The 17,637-nt window shown below is 46.3% G+C and overlaps 6 protein-coding genes across 6 annotated transcripts; 3 read left to right on the top strand and 3 right to left on the bottom strand.

The window, feature by feature from the left end:
- Window position 1: 1 nt before the first annotated feature.
- Window positions 2-878, top strand: N7496_006077 (uncharacterized protein; the record flags this gene model as incomplete). Its single annotated transcript, XM_056699006.1, has 2 exons — window positions 2-395; window positions 460-878. 2 exons carry the CDS (start codon window positions 2-4, stop codon window positions 876-878), a joined length of 813 nt encoding a protein of 270 aa, XP_056554419.1.
- An 11-nt stretch (window positions 879-889) lies between these two features.
- N7496_006078 (uncharacterized protein) lies at window positions 890-1,283 on the bottom strand (the record flags this gene model as incomplete). The annotated part of the gene is made up of 2 exons (XM_056699007.1): window positions 890-1,153; window positions 1,203-1,283. The coding sequence occupies 2 exons, from the start codon at window positions 1,281-1,283 to the stop codon at window positions 890-892; spliced, it is 345 nt and encodes a 114-aa protein (XP_056554420.1).
- A 5,119-nt stretch (window positions 1,284-6,402) lies between these two features.
- Window positions 6,403-6,901, top strand: N7496_006079 (uncharacterized protein; the record flags this gene model as incomplete). The annotated part of the gene is made up of 2 exons (XM_056699008.1): window positions 6,403-6,827; window positions 6,874-6,901. 2 exons carry the CDS (start codon window positions 6,403-6,405, stop codon window positions 6,899-6,901), a joined length of 453 nt encoding a protein of 150 aa, XP_056554421.1.
- A 432-nt stretch (window positions 6,902-7,333) lies between these two features.
- N7496_006080 (uncharacterized protein) lies at window positions 7,334-9,043 on the bottom strand (the record flags this gene model as incomplete). The annotated part of the gene is made up of 3 exons (XM_056699009.1): window positions 7,334-7,359; window positions 8,310-8,764; window positions 8,835-9,043. The coding sequence occupies 3 exons, from the start codon at window positions 9,041-9,043 to the stop codon at window positions 7,334-7,336; spliced, it is 690 nt and encodes a 229-aa protein (XP_056554422.1).
- Window positions 9,044-14,499: 5,456 nt separating this feature from the next.
- Window positions 14,500-15,171, bottom strand: N7496_006081 (uncharacterized protein; the record flags this gene model as incomplete). The annotated part of the gene is made up of 1 exon (XM_056699010.1): window positions 14,500-15,171. One exon carries the CDS (start codon window positions 15,169-15,171, stop codon window positions 14,500-14,502), a length of 672 nt encoding a protein of 223 aa, XP_056554423.1.
- A 1,130-nt stretch (window positions 15,172-16,301) lies between these two features.
- N7496_006082 (uncharacterized protein) lies at window positions 16,302-16,684 on the top strand (the record flags this gene model as incomplete). Its single annotated transcript, XM_056699011.1, has 2 exons — window positions 16,302-16,506; window positions 16,539-16,684. The coding sequence occupies 2 exons, from the start codon at window positions 16,302-16,304 to the stop codon at window positions 16,682-16,684; spliced, it is 351 nt and encodes a 116-aa protein (XP_056554424.1).
- Between the last annotated feature and the right edge of the window lie 953 nt (window positions 16,685-17,637).

Below are 17,637 nucleotides of genomic sequence, written 5' to 3' on the forward strand. Positions count from 1 at the left end.
TATGTCGGCCAACCTACGCACAACTACCAAAAAGCCTCGTGTTCGTCCTCCAAAATTGGACGAAAACAGTGCTATTGAGAAGCTTCAGACCGTCTCATTGTTGGTCAACAAACGCGGGTGTCTCCAAGGCTGGGAAGTTGAACGTGCCTCCTCAGCCGTTGCGTTGATAAAGAAAGAAGCCAACGTGAATGACATATATCAGCAATTCCTGCAAAATGTTCAGAGACATTCAAAACCCAAGAATGCCGCTCCACTAGCGAGGCTCTGTGCCATCGCACTGGGAAAGGACGCGATCAAAAATGCCAGGAAACATGTTTTTCTGAATCTCCCTGAAAAGATTGCGGCTCTAGAGGATAGCCTGGTGAATGACGCTTTGAAAGACGATGTTGAAAAGAGTCAGTCACTGTTTCTTCATTGACCTTATTCTGTTCAACACTGTATCTAACTAAATATTTCCAGATGCTGATGCTGATCAATTGTACAATCGCCATACAGCATCCCACGGGCAGGGACTGGAGCGGCAAATCTCATCACCGGAAGGCGCGTATGCTTTCAATAAACAGAAAATGCAAAATACTAATACACGTATCGTTCTAGGCTCTGGTCTTGAAGTTTCCTCAACTCTTCCACCAACAATTTTTGCGGATGATCGCGACTCAGTTCCTCTCGACCTTCAACTCAGAGATCTCATTGACTTTCTGTATGAGCTTGAAGGTCCGAACCACACCCTGCGAATGCGTTGTCCACTCTCGGGCCATCCTCTACCGTCCATCTATCTCGGAACTCAGCAGTTTGGGCATGCAAGTGCAAAACTTGAATTCTCGCAGCCTCTGGCCACCACGTTCATGCGGTATATGATGAAGCGCAGGCAGCTTTAATTTCGCGACCGCTAAGATTCCAAAGCCTTGAACAACCGCACTTTCGGCTTTCCAAGGAACATGCACGTTTGTTCAACTTTGACTCCGATTATTGCCCACCCTGCTTCTTCCGGGCCGGTTCTCACGTTCCAAAAGTCTTGTGTCCCAGAAGACGTTACTCTGACAGCCCCATCGGCACCTTTTCGGTAAACAAGTACGGCGCGAACGGAGGCATCGGTGGTTGTAAATGATTCCGGATGGAACTCCTCATCTTCAAGACTCACGGCTTCGGATACCTAGTGATGTTAGTTCCTGGTAGTTTATGGCAACTGCGACGAACCGAACCAATTGTTTGGCTTCCTCTTCCAAAGCTTTTTTAGCCGGAAGTGACTCCTTGATGTACTTTATTTGGTTGACTGATGACATGGGAATTTTGTCGAATGTTTTGAATCGTGCCGTGTCTGTTGTATTCCTGGACTTGATGAGCGTATGATATTGATGGAGGGGTAGTGAGGGGTTAGGCACTGACGCTATGTCAGTCAGCGTTGCTCGCCCAAAGTTTCATGCGGAACAAGGGGTATACAGAAATGCTAATAAATGTGCCCCGGATTACCGGATATGATAATAATTAGAGAATTTGGTAGGGTAATATTCGGCATTCGAACAAATTCTGTTGAAAGAACTCGTGAGGCTAACTCTCCACTTTCTCGTCATGTGATCCGGACAGTCAAAGATTGGGTAGCCATTGGGAGCAACGTCCACGTGACTTGTAGCTTCCTCCTACCAAGTTTGTACTCTGTAGTCAGGATCAATTTTTGAGGCAGTATTCGTTGTTAAAAACGGTGTTAGTTTTCGGGTTTTGAACATTTAATAAGAATAACTCACTCCCCTGGCACTCTCCTGGCACTTTCCTGGCACTTTCCTGGCACTCTCCTGGCACTCTCCTGGCACTCCCCTGGCACTCTCCTGGCACTCTCCTGGCACTCTCCTGGCACTCTCCTGGCACTCTCCTGGCACTTTCCTGGCACTCCCCTGGCACTCTCCTGGCACTCTCCTGGCACTCCCCTGGCACTCTCCTGGCACTCTCCTGGCACTCTCCTGGCACTCTCCTGGCACTCTCCTGGCACTTTCCTGGCACTCTCCTGGCACTCTCCTGGCACTTTCCTGGCACTTTCCTGGCACTCTCCTGGCACTCTCCTGGCACTCTCCTGGCACTCTCCTGGCACTCTCCTGGCACTCTCCTGGCACTTTCCTGGCACTCCCCTGGCACTCTCCTGGCACTCTCCTGGCACTTTCCTGGCACTCTCCTGGCACTCCCCTGGCACTCTCCTGGCACTCTCCTAGCACTTTTCTAGCATAGTACGTTCCGTAATTATAGCAGCCCGTAGCATCACTTACCAATCTGATTTCTTTTAATAATATTCCGTGGTTTAATAGCATCACGAACGAGAGAATATCCTGCAGCGATTCAGTGAATTGCACCTAGACGATCGGCAAGGGGACATGTAAATATCGCGACCCATAATAAGATCTGAGATGTGATGCGATAGGATCTGCACAAGCACATAAACAAACACTTGGGTAGCTTCTGCACCCCCGAGGCAGAGACCGTGCGCTAAGCAGATCCTGCCGCGAGCTAGATACTCCAATATGTCATGCAGCACCAAACTCCATCCAGATCGCCAATGACAGTAAAGAGAAGAAAAATTAGAAACACGAAATCAGACGACCGATCTCAATCTCATTAGCGTAGTTTACCCCACTGCTAATTCCAATGCTCACTTTCCTATTAGTCTAAATGCATCGAGTGTTTGCGAGTCTCGAGTAGTCTCGCGTAGAACTGTCCTCCTATAGGTATGGACAGGGGTTATGCTGAGTGGCCTACTAAACTTTTCTTTGTGTCTTGTATAGTACTTTGGGTATCTTTGGCATTACGGTTGTCATCATACCATGTATCCGTTGTAGTTGTGATTTATACCGACAACTACAACAAGGTACGTCAAGTCCGCAGAGGCCACCTCCGGATGCGCGATCGTATAAAATACCTCATAGGGCTGCGGCAGTGGCCCTTGGAAAAAGTTGTTTGTGATCACGGCATTAGTTAGGAAGAATTGATTAGCAAGTAAACCCAAAAAAGGTTAGCCCATAAGGTTAGCCCATGGAACGAGTCATGAAACAACGCAACGCAGACGACGAACGTCCGAGCTATTCTATCATCTAATAAAATTCCACAATAGTCTCGGAATCCCCGCGCACTGCGCTAATGCAAGCCCCCTGAGTGATGGCTTCCCCATTGGTACTTGCATATGTAGGCCGGATGCACGTAAAGGGCGGAGCTAATTCGACCTGCGTAACCAGAGGATCGTGGTCAGGCACAGGCGGCTGCTGGATGCCTTGCTGGAGATCGGCAACGATGCGCTCTAGCTGCTCCAGGCAGCGATCCTTCACCTGAACCCGTGACGCAGTCTCTTGACTTCATTGAATCATTGGCGTTTTTATCGGGATCGTTAAGGTGGCCATCGAGCGAATCGTGTCCACGTTTGAGAGCACTTGCCGAGAGGCAGTTGGCGCGCTCACCTTGCATGTCCGCTAGAATGGAGGCTCTTGGACCATTATCTGTGTGCATATGGCGACGGCGCAAGTGCCCTCGAAAATTTTCCTGGCCGCGTGAATCCGTTGCCGGTGGTGCGGGCGCAATTCCGCCAGAGCCGCATCCTTGGAAGAACGACTCTCATGCATGAGAATGGTACTTTTTACCCGCATAATAAATAGGCCAGTGGAGTAAACCTGGGGGTAGGGCGGCATGAAAGTGGTAGGCCAATAATCGACGTCGAAGAGATCAGCGTAGCGAGCCCCAAAAATAGTAGGCGGTGGAAAGGTCCATGAAACTACGCGAGGAAGACCCGAGCGCTCGAGCCAACTACCATCCAATCAGAACCTATAACTGCTAGTAATCTACATACAGTAAACTCCCGTTTTTGGCACGCCCAGGTTAGGCACACATTTTCATTCGGCACCAAATCTGTTGCACCGACCCACTTTTTCGGGTTTTCTCATATATAAGAACGCCGTCTGGCACACTTTTGTCCGGCACACAAAATTTCCCTGCACATTTTGCTTAGTCATATACATAGGCCAATCAGGATACAGGATTCTGCCTCTTTGGTGCGCCGTGGCTGCTGAGATACCGATCCCAAAACCTCCTAACAAAGGCATATCTAAGGCTCAGAAAAACGCACTACGCATCTATACATTGGGGGAATACCCCAAATCTACTTAGAGAATATGTGCTGAGTAGCTTTGTCTCAATTTGGGACGTGATATCAACCATGTGACCATCTCGGTGGGTGTCGATGGTGGTGAGCAGGAGAGTAAGGACAACTAGGACCAATATATATATATTCGGTCCACCATCTGTTTTGATGGGAGGAACAGAGGAAGTTGCATGACTACTCTAGACCAAAAGCATACTAGTGTTTACTAGATTAGGATTAGTGTAGTACTAGCGGCACACTTTCATTAGGCACATCGAAATTCTGTTGCACGGAGGCCCGTGCCGGAAACGGGAGTTTACTGTACGCTGCATCCAACGGACCATCGCGGAGCTACTTCAACCTCCTGTGGTGATTGCCTAACTATTGGCTCTTCCCAATACGGCATCCAAGAAAAGGGGTGTTGCTCTTCTATATAATTGAGAACTGTCACCCTTGACAGATACTCGTTGGCCTCAGTTTTAAGATTTGAACCTCTACGGCTACCGTACTTCACAGTCTGCGAAACACTTTCGTACATTTATCCCTCACACTTAAAGTCCTCTGGAGATACGACGCCGAATTGATCAGTATCTTCCTGTTAATTCAAAAATCAGCAAGAATTTCGATTGATGCTATTATTGTGAGCTTCTAACATAATGGCCATTCGAAAATGGCTGAAAATGGTACTTCTTAAACTGTTATACAATAAGCATGAGGTATGGTTCACACAAAAAGTTGAAATTTCCAAGCTGATATATGGCTAGTCCATCACATTCCATAACATTGGATGCTGCCAGGATGGCATTTACGTCGAATTCTTTGTCGATGGTTTTTATGAAGTTCAGTTGTGGAAGGAGTACCAGGAGAGACGGAATGCGAGACCCGCTGTGGTACAAGCCAAGTGGAACTGTGGGAAGCTGCAACAAGTTGCCGACTCTGTACAGGAAGGAGAAACAAAACTTCTAGACGCCAACGGAATATTGAACATTATACGACTGGATGCCAGATATGCAAGAAATCGAGCATCTGCGCAGCTGGAGCAAGGTCCAAGTGGCTGGCTTTGATCGAGTGGATATGGCTTGGATTGGTGCTGGAAGATCAAGCCTGGAATCTCTTTTCTCTGCCAATTGCACAATAATATGCCAGAAGAAATAAATAACGGATGAACCACAGTACATTAATTCCCGAGAGCCTTGAAACTCGCTATTAAACGGGTTCTTCAATGGCCAAATCTGTACTTTAATGCCAAACCATTTTGTCCCGCACAAACCAACCAAATGTACAGCCAAACCTGACACCAATATAGACCTGATGCAGTGCCAAACATGAGCAACCGCATGTTAACCCAGTAAGGTCAGACCTTTGAGCCTTGAACTTCAACTATGATGATTGATTATTGATTAGGGCTTATGTTATTATCCAAGCAGGTACAAACGTACCAAAACTCTGCAGCGAATGGGGGCTGACTCATTTCGGTGGCGGTTGTGGTGCTCCTGGCTTTTTAACACCAGTGGTATCATACGCGCCTCGACCCATATTGAAGGTATCATACGCGCCTCGACCCATATTGAAGTGTGCGTTGATAAGAATATATAGACCCAAAGATTTTGAACGTTGAATGACAGGTGGAATATTTTTCCAGAGGGCAGAGCTATGGAGAGAGCAGTAGAGGTGACACAACGAACAATTTAAGTTGTTGGTATTCTTGTCTGGCTTAGCGAAGGCATTCTCAAAATACTATAATCTAGACCGCATACGGCAAGTGCTATTAACCATGTAATCCATTCCACCAAGGAACACGTGGAAATACTAGACCGGGATTTGCCTGTGCTTTGGGAACGAGATCGGCCTTGACCTGGCAGGGGCTGCGGAGTGAGGGGTCGGCGGAAGAGAACAAGCGCGGTAAAATGCTCTCAACATTGCTTCAATTTAGTTCAAAACACTAATGCAAGATGATAAATAGCAACATGATAGTATTGATTCTAAATGGTCAGCCAAAAGAGAGGTCAGGGCACCGAGTCCAGGCATATTCTGACCCATGCGGATACTCAGGTTCCAGGAACAGTGCTGCCAGTCCCCGCAGATTGTGGGTCTCCATGGTAGCTGTAAATACCAGAGAAAATTATGAAATAAGGCTCCTGGGACGTACTTAATACTTTAGCACGGTATTTCCAATATTCTGACTGATGATATAAAGTTATCGGTGACTCGGACATTCGCTGTGCCAGACCGACCAGTATTTCACCCACCCTCACAATCCTGCCAACAAAAGATCATCTGAATTATACTACATGGGGCCAGACTACGATAAGAAGAATACAGTCCTTCGTCGCATTCTAGAAAATGCCAGCAATAACATCGTCTGCCCTCTACAAGCAGAAAACACCAAGTCTGAGTATGGCATTTTGCAGGATTTCCAGGACTCGGTGTCCGAATTTCAACATCTTCTGGCAATTGCGGAAAAATCGGGGATTGTATTTGTATGCCCGCAATGTGTTGACGTGGACTTTGAATATTTTGACAAGATGAATGAATTTCGGTTCCACTGTTGGAAAAAACAAGATGAAAGGCACATGGGCTTCGTCTCCTTCGACCAATCGATATTCAACGAAGCTTACTGTAAAGCTATTGGAGGCGATTTTCAAACCACAAAACCTCGAACCAGGGAGGATATGATCCAAATTGCCTACGTCTTTAAAAATAAGATTGTTCGTGTGTGAGTACTACCCCGCCGATATAATCTGAACTGACAATGAGAATAGTTCTGAGTACCCGCATAATCTCATTTGAAGTGGCAAAAGATAATTTTGCTGGATTCAAAAGCTTTATTAGTCACAGTTATAGTGTATCCCTGCCTTAGCTATTTGAAATATGAAGTACTCTGCCTGCTGGAAAGTTGTGAAGGGAAAGGGATATGGCCGGAATGGAAACGTGGGCTATACTGTTTGCTCTTGATGTTGTCAAGTGATTATCTTAGAGCGGGTGGAATAACTTGACCAGTTCAAGTATAGCTCCAGAGACTATGCCCAGTTGGGACGCATAATTAGGACTTGAGTCCTTGTGGGAGACTTTGTGTAGGCTGACTCTCATTCATGAGAACAGGTACTTTTTATCTCCAGCAGTAGTAGCCTGGTAGATCAGAATTAGGGGCTCGTAAAAGTGGTACTCCAGCGATTGGCGGAGCAAGCCCCAAAAAGCTAGTTTGTTGAGGGAGTCATGAAATTACGCGAGGAAGACTCTGAGTGCTACTGTAATACTATTCCAACGTCCAATCAAACCTTACATCCGCTGGCAACCCACCCACGCTCCTTTTAGCGCACCTTCCACCTTCGCGGAACTAATTCAATGTACTGCGGTGATGGCCTCACTATAGGCTCTCCTACACAGAGTGCAGGCGGAAGATCGCTACGATACTAAGCATCGTAATGTTACGGACCTCAAGAGGCGCGGGGGCCGCAGTTATTTGAGGAGCAACCGTGAACCAGTCATCCCACGGACGCTAAGAATTAGCGTTGTCACGTGCATTCCGATATGCTTGGGCATGCCCGGAGGGGCCCAAGGCAGACAGACATTCAGGGCGGGAGCCAGAAACAGCCTGCGACTAACCGTTACAATCAATCCTCTATTACACCATGAGACGGTTAGCGTGACGCAGGGAACAGCTACCATTTTACCCGCATCAACATTATATCCTAAATGTCGTAACCCGGTAAAACCCACGTAACGCTAAGAATATATTCTTACGGGTATGGGAGGGAGTAGATCCACTCAGGATATACTCTCAAGAATAGGAAGGACTAGATATACAAGGTCACTCGTTTTGGATCACGTATTTAGTTCTTCGCGGTCAATTGCACATTTTTACTTGGTTTCTACCTTAGTACTTTGCACTTCATATTCCACTTCAAGACAACCCAACCCACAAGTAGGGGATTCACTCAGTAGCAATACTCAGTGATTGACTTATTGACGCACACTTCTCCCACGCTCTGCAAGATACTCAACAGGATTCAACCCGCAGTAAGGCTTCGTGAAGCAACGGTATGATTGAGAGATACTCTTGGAGCCCGTAATTGGAACTAAGCAAGTATAGCCCATCAGTCGGCACTGTGTAACACGTAACTCAAGGTACATGGATTATATGAGAGGTGATCTGGGGTTTCGGGGGAGGAGGTCATCTCCTCTCTAAGCTGAGGACAGTGTTTGGGCATGGGTGGCTTGGTGATGCCCTTTTGGAGAAGGGCAAGTTCGCTTTCCAGCTGCTCAAGGCGGCGACTTATCTGCTGTGCCTCGCGGCGCAGCTGCTTGACTTCCTTGTGGAGATCTTGACGATTCTCTTCGTCGGGCGAATCTTGTTTGCGCTTGCGCTTGAGAGCAGTAGCTGGGGGACAGTCGGTGCGGACTGCTGAACCATCCTCCGTGGCCGCGTGGCGACGACGCAGGTGTTCTCTAAGATTTTCCTGGCGCGTGAATCCGTTGCCGGTGCTGCGGTAACACTCGGGATGGGGACACAACAAAGGCTTCTCAGTCTTGTCGGTCTTATGGACCTCACGCCGGTGGCGCCAGAGCCCGCCAGAGTGGGTAAAGCCCCGAATCTTCTCGCAACCGGATTCGTAGCACTTATAAGGCCGATAGTGTTTATCCATATGTTTGCTGGTAATAACGAATCAGTATGGAGCACAGCTAGCAAAGAACGCATCAAAAAGGCATTGAATTAACTTACTTCCATTCCCCGGGGCGACGGAAGGTAGGCGGTGCAGTCTTACAGTCATTATGATTGCAAAAGAATTGGCCTTGGATGTTCTTAGGAGGATCGCGGTCGCCTCGGAATTCGCGCACGCTCTTTCTGCCACCAAAACCTAATCCAGAAGCACCAGGCGGAACGAGCGGAGCTGGACTTCGTGGACTAGTATTATGTGATCCTTCGACCATAGTATCGTGTCGACCCCACTGAACTGAGGGGCTTATGTTGGAATAAAGATGACGGCAAGAAGCGTCCACAAAGGCCCGGGGGGGGGGAATGAGAAAAAAAAAGACAAGGAAATTTCCGAGGATCAGGAAAGGGGAAGATGAAATACGGTCGACAAAAGCCGAGGAATTGGAAAGCTGATGGCAAAGAGTTGCCGTTGATACTATTTTAGGACTTGTGCACTTCATTGCGAGAGTCACAATGCCTTCATAGACGGTCTCGCCACATCCCCACATCTGATATCTTATTTTGGCCTGCATCCTGAACTTACATATTTCATTGGCCATGATGCAATGTACTGGACGTAGGTTTGGGGCCCATCAGTTCAGCTTAAGATTAGCGCCTTGATGACTAGCTTACCTGGTTGTTGTAGTAGTTTTACTTGACTGGACAGGAAAAAACACCCGCTATTGTACTAGGAATCGAACCTCAAGGTGCCTGAATCGAAGGTGAATTCGCTTAACCCTTACTACGAAACATTTAAATACCAACAATTGTAGTCGTAATTTATACCGACAACTACAACAAGGCACGTCAAGTCCGCAGAGGCCACCTCCGGATGCGCGATCGTATAAAATACCTCATAGGGCTGCGGCAGTGGCCCTTGGAAAAAGTTGTTTGTGATCATGGCGTTAGTTAGGAAGAAGTAATTAGCAAGTAAACCCAAAAAAGGTTAGCCCATGGAACGAGTCATGAAACTATGCAGCGCAGACGACGAACGTCCGAGCTATTCTATCATCCAATAAAATTCCACAATAGTCTCGGAATCCCCGCGCACTGCGCTAATGCGAGCCCCCTGAGTGATGGCTTTCCCATTGGTACTTCCATATGTAGGCCGCATGCAGGTTAAGGGGTAGGAGCAAAAGTAAAGAGGTATCTAGCATCAATATAATGATTGATGTCCCCTCCTGACACGAGTATTGCCTTCTATAACCAATTCTTGCCGCCATCTCATCCACATCGCACTGCCTATGGAACGTGATGCGCTGGATAATTGTCAAAACAAAATGATGGTTGAATCCAGCCTGAATTTTGGACATCCCCCAGTCTCTCCAGTCGGAAATGGGGCCCGCGGCCCCTCCCAAGCTCGGTCGGCTGCCAAATGCCATAGATCGCATGGCGCACCGTCTTTCTTCTCTCATGGCCAATTTGGTCAATCGATATCCGGATAATCTTACACAGCTTTATTCGTGGGTATTCGAAAGCCTGGATCCGACCGAAAGTAAAGAACTGTTGCAGCAATGGATACCGGCTATAGAAGGAGAACAACCCCCTCTTTTTCATCAGAATATCCAGAATTGGCCTTCCATTAAAGGTGAGCAAGTAAATGTCAGGAGCCAGTTACACTTCAATTGTGACTAAAGATGTATAGACATCCAAGGCATTCTGTTGTCCATTCTATGCGGAAATCACGACCGAAATTTACCTCTCGGGAAATTATATACCTCCATGAACGAATCCTCTGTTCACTCGGAAACTAAAGCCAAACTCAAGATGACTATGGCTTTGCGCAAGAACCAATTGCAAAGCTCACCTGAACACATATCACACAAAGTCACGAATTCTACATTATTCTCGTTTTCATCTGATCAATGGTGTCGAAAGTTAACAACACTTCACAAAAGCACGCTCTTATATGCTGGAGAAATTATATTACATGAGTTTGGTACAATGATGTGCAAACAAATCAATCGGTCTCCAGAAAAATTGGCGGACATATACAAGTTTATACTTGGAGTGATACCTCCGACTGAAAGCGAGGAAATTTTGAGGTATTGGATTTTGGCCATAGAAAGTGACGATTCTTGCCAGGGATTCAATGATTGGCCTCTTGGGAAAGGTGAGAAAGGGAAAGATACTTGTGAATTCCACTTTGACTGAATTTTCCCAGACACCCAAGAAATGCTCCTGTTCATTCTTTACGGATCCCATGGTTTAACTCTTGGCAAATTGAATAGCTTCTTGCAGCGATCTTCTGTCAGACTATCAACGAAACGAACAGTTAAGAAGGTCATTTTTCTGCGCAAGTTACAACTGGAGGCAATTCGCCAGCGAAGATCAGGTAAGCTTTCTCGCTCTGCAACTGCAACAGTATACTAACGTCGGGTTTCCTTACCAAGGCTCAAGTCCCGCATCCGCAACTGACCCTCACCAAAGACGTTTTACTTGTGGAATCTGTCACAAGAAATTTAAGAAACGCTACAAGCTTCGAGAACACTTCCGAGCTCATACTGGCGAAAAGCCTTTCTTCTGCTCTCATCAATTTTGCTCTAAGGCTTTCAGTCGAAAATACAGCAGAGATCGTCACTTGAGAGACGTTCATTAAGCGATAGGGGGTGTTGAACTACATGTACATATATTTGGATCGCCATGAGAGCGTGACAGGCATACAGGTTTGTTCAGCATTTTTGGGGAAGTTAAGAATTGTGCCGACCGGATTTGCTTCCTGTTGAACGAATTGTACCTAATCTATGTTTCAAGTACAAGGCCAGAGGGCAGTATAATGAACCTACTCAGACCGGTTTGCTATTGACAGTAATCATGCTTCCTAGAATTTTGAGAGCCACATGGCTCAAAAACAGAAAGCCAATATTCAAAAGAAAATCTTCTCGTAAGGGGCTTTCTGCCCTACAAAGAATCTAACTAGATCATAAAACACTTGAAAAGCAACTTAGATTTATCACGGCCTTTCACACAAAACTCCTAGATAAATATGACGATGAAATTCAATGGTATTTGTCTATCATTTCTTGAGCCGCCACCGCCATCCTTCCTGATTTGCATGCTTGCCATCCAGTTAAGTCCTCTTATTTGAAACACAAAGAGAGCTAGTCTGACCGTATTTCTGAGCCCGATATGAGATGTGCATGGTATTTAGAACTCCATCACATCTTGACTAGCATGAGTTGTCAGCCTCATACATCTATGCAGGAGCTCAAGAACGGCAATTACAACCGCCAGTATGGTGGCTTTGCTTTCGCCGACAGTGACGTCTTGAAACGTGTCCAGCTGTCACCGCTACCTGGAAATAATTCCAATTATTTGCACCGAGGACAAGAAGGCGCACTAGTGCGGTCATGAGTGTCACGTCAAGCCAGACATGCAAGATGACATAGCAATGGCTCATTATCTACATGTCTACAAGGGCATTCTAGTAGTGAGGCGGTGCACTGATACATTTGACTGCGTTATAAATGAACATCTATCCAGAATTGATCTCAGATGTTCTCGAAAGACATATCATACACAACCTCCCTAAACTCTTCTGCTAGAGCTACGTGGGCTTCACGAAGATTCTTTGCAATGAGCACCCCAAGATCTGAGGAGGATATCAGATATATCGTTATGAGAAATTTGCTTTTGTTGGCAGGCAAGCACTTTGCATGTCCTTCTTGTCTTGGTTGTTATTCGAGATATGACAATATGAAAGACCACTGTGCGCAACAAGGAGACGAGATCCACAGTGGCCTCGTGTCTAAAGACTTCTCAACATTCCACAACGCCTACTCAAAAGCAATAGCTTGGAAAGGGCCTATATCGCAGCTAAGACTATCATCTATTCGATCTAAATGCTTTGATGTCAACACTGTCATTCAACTAAAGCTGCAAGGAGGGCAAGATTCAGAATTCAACCTATTAGTGCAGGCAGCAGAAAAATCTGCAATGCGCTATGTCTGTCCTTGTAACCTTCCAACCTTTAGTGAAGTGCGATATCTTCGTCATCATTGGGGCAGTGAACATAGCGAGCTTCATTCAAACTTCGCATCACAGGCTGTGTCTGTTTTTATCGGGTCCTACGAAGGTGCTATGGGTTGTCAGATTTCAAAATTTCCGCCTTGGCTTGATAGGTCTGGGCTATCTTTTGATTATAAGTTTTTCGAAATTGCGTTCGTGTTGAAGACAATTTCATCAACGAAATTGAAAGAATGGTACGAAAAGAATCATCAACGTATCACCGACGCGGCTGAAAGGAGATCAGGTGGACGTTAGCTTAAATGTCTAGCGATTGACGCTTGTCTTTTCTGCCAGTGAAGACGCTGCAAATTATCTTTTGCACCCACTCATCGTGCGATCGGCCGCAATTTTTGACGGGATAGATGAGGGAAAGACACAGAAATGGCGTCTTGGGTGTTATTATCTGTGCTTATACATTGCATAGGTGATTTTTGAGATATACTTAATGAACATGTGCCTTTATTTTTTGTTGTTCCTGAAGTATAGTGCAAGGAGCACACATATTTATCCATATTCTTGTTTGGTGACATGTTAGCCAGGAATGTAGAGATTGTTATAGTACCCCACATGAAAACACATACGTCCATTCACATTGACACCAAATATGGATGTGCAGTTTGATGATCAAGGCAACTAGGAGAGAAGGGGAACATAATCAAACTCTCACAGTATTATATCCATTTTATATCGCGGACATCTACCGAGTCGATCCCGATCCGTAACTTGGTATGAATCAAAGACGACGGGCACATTTTACCCTCGCCTATTTCCATTGCACAATGCGAGAGGTGCTTGGTCCCTTTTGTCTAAGACTCAGTTCGACACATAGGAAGTTCGCAGATGTGCTCTGAAATGATCATAGAAATTTGGAAGAGCTCGAAATGCTACTTTCAAATCTAACACCGCCATCCAGTGGATGCTCACGAAGAATTGGCCCAATCCAAGGGTTCACAGGATACTGATAATCGTCTTGGCGAAAAATACTGAGGTTCTTGGCTTGATGCAATGAGTGGAGGCCGTTTGAATCTTCATCAATATTGTTTTGGAACTCCCATGCCCCCGTTGAAATGCGGATTTGACCATGCAGTCCATCATACACGTCGCTGAATGGTTATTACGAAGCTTGGTCAGGATTTATTTCGAGATTCGGTTAGACTGCCAACTTTGGGCAAGAAGCAACCCCGAATACTCACTTTGATACAACTTTCCAAGTTTGTACCAATATGCGGTAGCGCAACGCAGCAATCCCACACGGAATAAGTGAGCTTATTCCAAGATTCAATAAACCGACATTTCAATTCATCATGAGCGATAATATTATTCACAATACATCGGGAACGGACGATTTTATTCCATGGGGTGATACTCACATTGGCTGGCATAGCCAAAGCCAAATCATTTTCCGTCAATTCGACGGCCAATTCGTCGGGTGTGACCAAGTGCTGATAGTCTTGCAGCAATGAGAGTTCAATATCGAATGGAAGAGCCCAGTTTATTGTGTGAGCACCAATATATCGTCGTTGGAAACGAATGGCCAGAACGTCCAGTATATCCTGCAATTCCAAATTCTGAGAAGCTTGAAGAAAGAGGCGTTGAATAGGCCGTGATATGAAATCGAATGAGGCTTCAGGTAGGGTTAAATCATCGTGGGTGTTTTCTAGTCGCACACGTAGTAGGCTTTGCACTACAGCTCGGTGGGCAAACGGGCTTTTGGTTTGTAGGATCTTGAAAGAATCTCAATTAGAGGGATCCAGAAGATAGCCGAATGGAAATTGAACTGCACCTTCTCCACCTCTGTGTAGAGGGAAATCTGCTCGGGATGGTGTCGAAGATGCTGAGTGATCGTTTCACACAATACACTATGTTGTTTTAAAATCCAGTCAGTAGCGTCTGTGTTGTACCCAAGGTACACGCGCACAATCTCCGCGAACGGGATTATTTTGAAGTGATAATGGCTTTGAACCTCAATTGCTTCGGCAATTGGTTGTGCATCTTGTGAGCAAGCTGGTGTAGGAGACCAGTCACATTGTACGGGTCGGAAAGGAGTGGTGGAATGTAAGAAGATCTTGCCGACCATCTGTTCGGGAGAAAGGCTCTCAGGTGACTCATGCCCCCCGAATTCCACTAAGGCAGTAAGAAAGGCCTTGGCCCGATCTAACAAGCACATGCGAGGATAGCCGTCGTCGTGAAATGGTCGGTAACGGATCACCTGGCGAATTCTTTTGGAGTTGAATGTTTTCAGAATGATAGTACCCTCGTCAAGCCACCACGAATTTTGGGCAGCATTTCGGGCATTCTCAGAGACGAAGCAAGAAATTGACAGATTGGAAGCAATGGGAAAGGTCTCAGGAAACATGATTCTCGCGGTGGAGGCTGGATAGGCTAAAAAAGTGATTGCTCGGTAGAATAGATGACTAGCCGCGTCGTTCGTTGCAACTTCACGATTGCACGAGTGCAGATATTTAGACTCAAAAACACCTGAAGAAACGGAAGATAGTTGGCTTCCGAAATATCTTGATGAGCGTTAGGTCTCCAGGACCTGGAATGATCGAACCGCGGACATTGCTTCAATAAACCAGCAATGATAGTGGCCCGTGCTCATTGTTTTTATTACAATGTTTTACAATACACCGTAATTAACAGTATCAAAAATAAAATCTGCGCAAACGAAGAGAACCCGGGGGGGAGGGGGGATACCCATCCGATGTTGCCCATACCATCCATGATTAAGTGAGTGGTCTCCACCTGTGTCTTAGCGCCGTTGCTGCTCGTTTGCACAGTGCGAAGAGCCAATGCGATGGCACATACGAAAGGGCCCTCGCCTTCCCAATCTATCGAATCAAAGTTCCAGGCGTTAATCCTAGTCTACGCTTGCCTCATGCTTGTCGGCTCTCGTGGGCACCCTCTATACAAAGCGAATTATTTGCGGCCCATGTCTATCCTCAATAAGTATAGATCTTCGAGACGTTTCGTCGGAGAATCTCCCCATTGTGATGATATCAGGCTTTCACGTTGTCCCAGCCCTCCCCTAGCAGAATCCTGAAGCTTTTTCTGGTGATAGTATGTGATAATGAGTATGGAGATGTATAGAGAATATAGACTGGTATTCCCAGAACAGGCCATTGGTCAGCTAAGTAAAAAAAATCTCAGGCTTTGATCCAAGTATTTTGGCATTTACACAAGGGTCGTGTAAGCGCAGGCCACCAAGGCTGAATCATGAGGTACTTGACCAGACCTAGATATTTTCTGTAGACTAGTGTAGACTACCGAAATTCACCGGTATTTTACAAATCAGAAACAACGAAACCACCCTATTGACAGACAATCTGTTCTGTCTGCAATGGGCATTTCAATATAGGAACACGCGATCTCCATCTTTCTCGTGCAAATCAGCTCTGCTGCTTGCAGTCTTTCATCATAGTTGTAACCAGTTTTTACTAAGGTACTGGCATGATCTCTTTTTTCCCGGTGTCTTCTTATCCTGAGATGGCGTTTCCCGTCAAGAAAGCCCTTTTCGACTGCATTGATCGTTTCCATGATGGACCAACGGTGGTTTCTGCCCAGTACATGCAAGTTATCCAGAAGAAGATGAAATGCCGCAACACTGTTGGGTGCCTGGCATTTTGCAGAAACCTCGAGGGCGATAAGCTGAACCTCAAGGCTGCTATGTCGACTCAGCCAGTCCGCAGAAGTAAATTGCCCAATCTCAATTGCGTGTACCAGAGCCGATTTTCCAGTCGCTGCTCGGAAGTCAGGAGATACGCTTGAGTGATCCAAAAGCCACTGAAACAGACCCCGTGGATCCTGCTGGCCAGCTGCGGCGTGCCACACGGAGTGGCCTCCAGGGCCAGCTGCTTCATCAATATTGATTCCCTTTTGTAACAGAGCAGAAGCGAGATGGGGTTTTATCCATCGTGATATTGTGTAACGCTCTGCTGCCTTCAGCTGGGCGGCAACGGGTACAGGTGGCGATGAGCCAAGTTTTTCCCAAACTAGCTGGAACTAATTCGGGAAAGCCGTCACAAATTGAAGATAGGATGGTCCTTTTGCGTCCCCGGTGAACCAAACAGGGTCAAGAAGATGCTCAGGCGTAATTTTCGGAAGAATCCGGTGGGCGATATGCTCGGCACCTTCTTTACAAGCAAGGAAAAAAAGACATTCCCCGGCACAGTTGTAGGAAGATGGTTTAATAAGTGCATATTCCAAGAGAAATAGAAAACAAGAGGAGCATTCGCGGATGGCCTTTGACGCAAGGTCTTTGTCTAAATAGCGGCGTATCTGCGTCCAATCTCGGCCGTAGTTGGGTTAGTTTTGTATGGCACAATCAAAATTGGGGGAAAGCCTCCATCGCTCTTCTATCTCTTCTCTCAGTAGAGAAGATCGTATGAGACTGTCCATTTCTGGTGCTGCCGACTTTCCATGGCTTGCAATGGAATGGAGATGCAAGTGAGATTTCAACTGACATGGTGCAAATAGTCAGTTCCTGAGGTGCTGCTCAAACGAAACAAAATCTTCGCGGAGAGCATTTCGGATGACCAGATGAGGTTCAGAGACATGGTCCTTCCAAAGGACTCAGGCAATTGGTTTATATATTAGAAAGGGAGGTGACTTGGAATTATTCGCCAGATCAAACTGTGATTATTAATTGTAGAACGGTACAATAATCGCCTTTCATCTTTTTGTCCTGCCACACTCGGGTCAGGGTCACAGAGCCCGAAGATGGATTGGATCCTGCAACCCGCATAAGACTGGGCCCCTCAGCAGCTGGCTCGTATCGTCGAGTTCGAAACGCACGGGGCGATTATTTCCAATTTGAGATTAG

The sequence above is a fragment of the Penicillium cataractarum genome (assembly GCF_028827025.1).
Source record: "Penicillium cataractarum strain IBT 29864 chromosome Unknown utg000005l, whole genome shotgun sequence".
Lineage (NCBI taxonomy): Eukaryota > Fungi > Ascomycota > Eurotiomycetes > Eurotiales > Aspergillaceae > Penicillium > Penicillium cataractarum.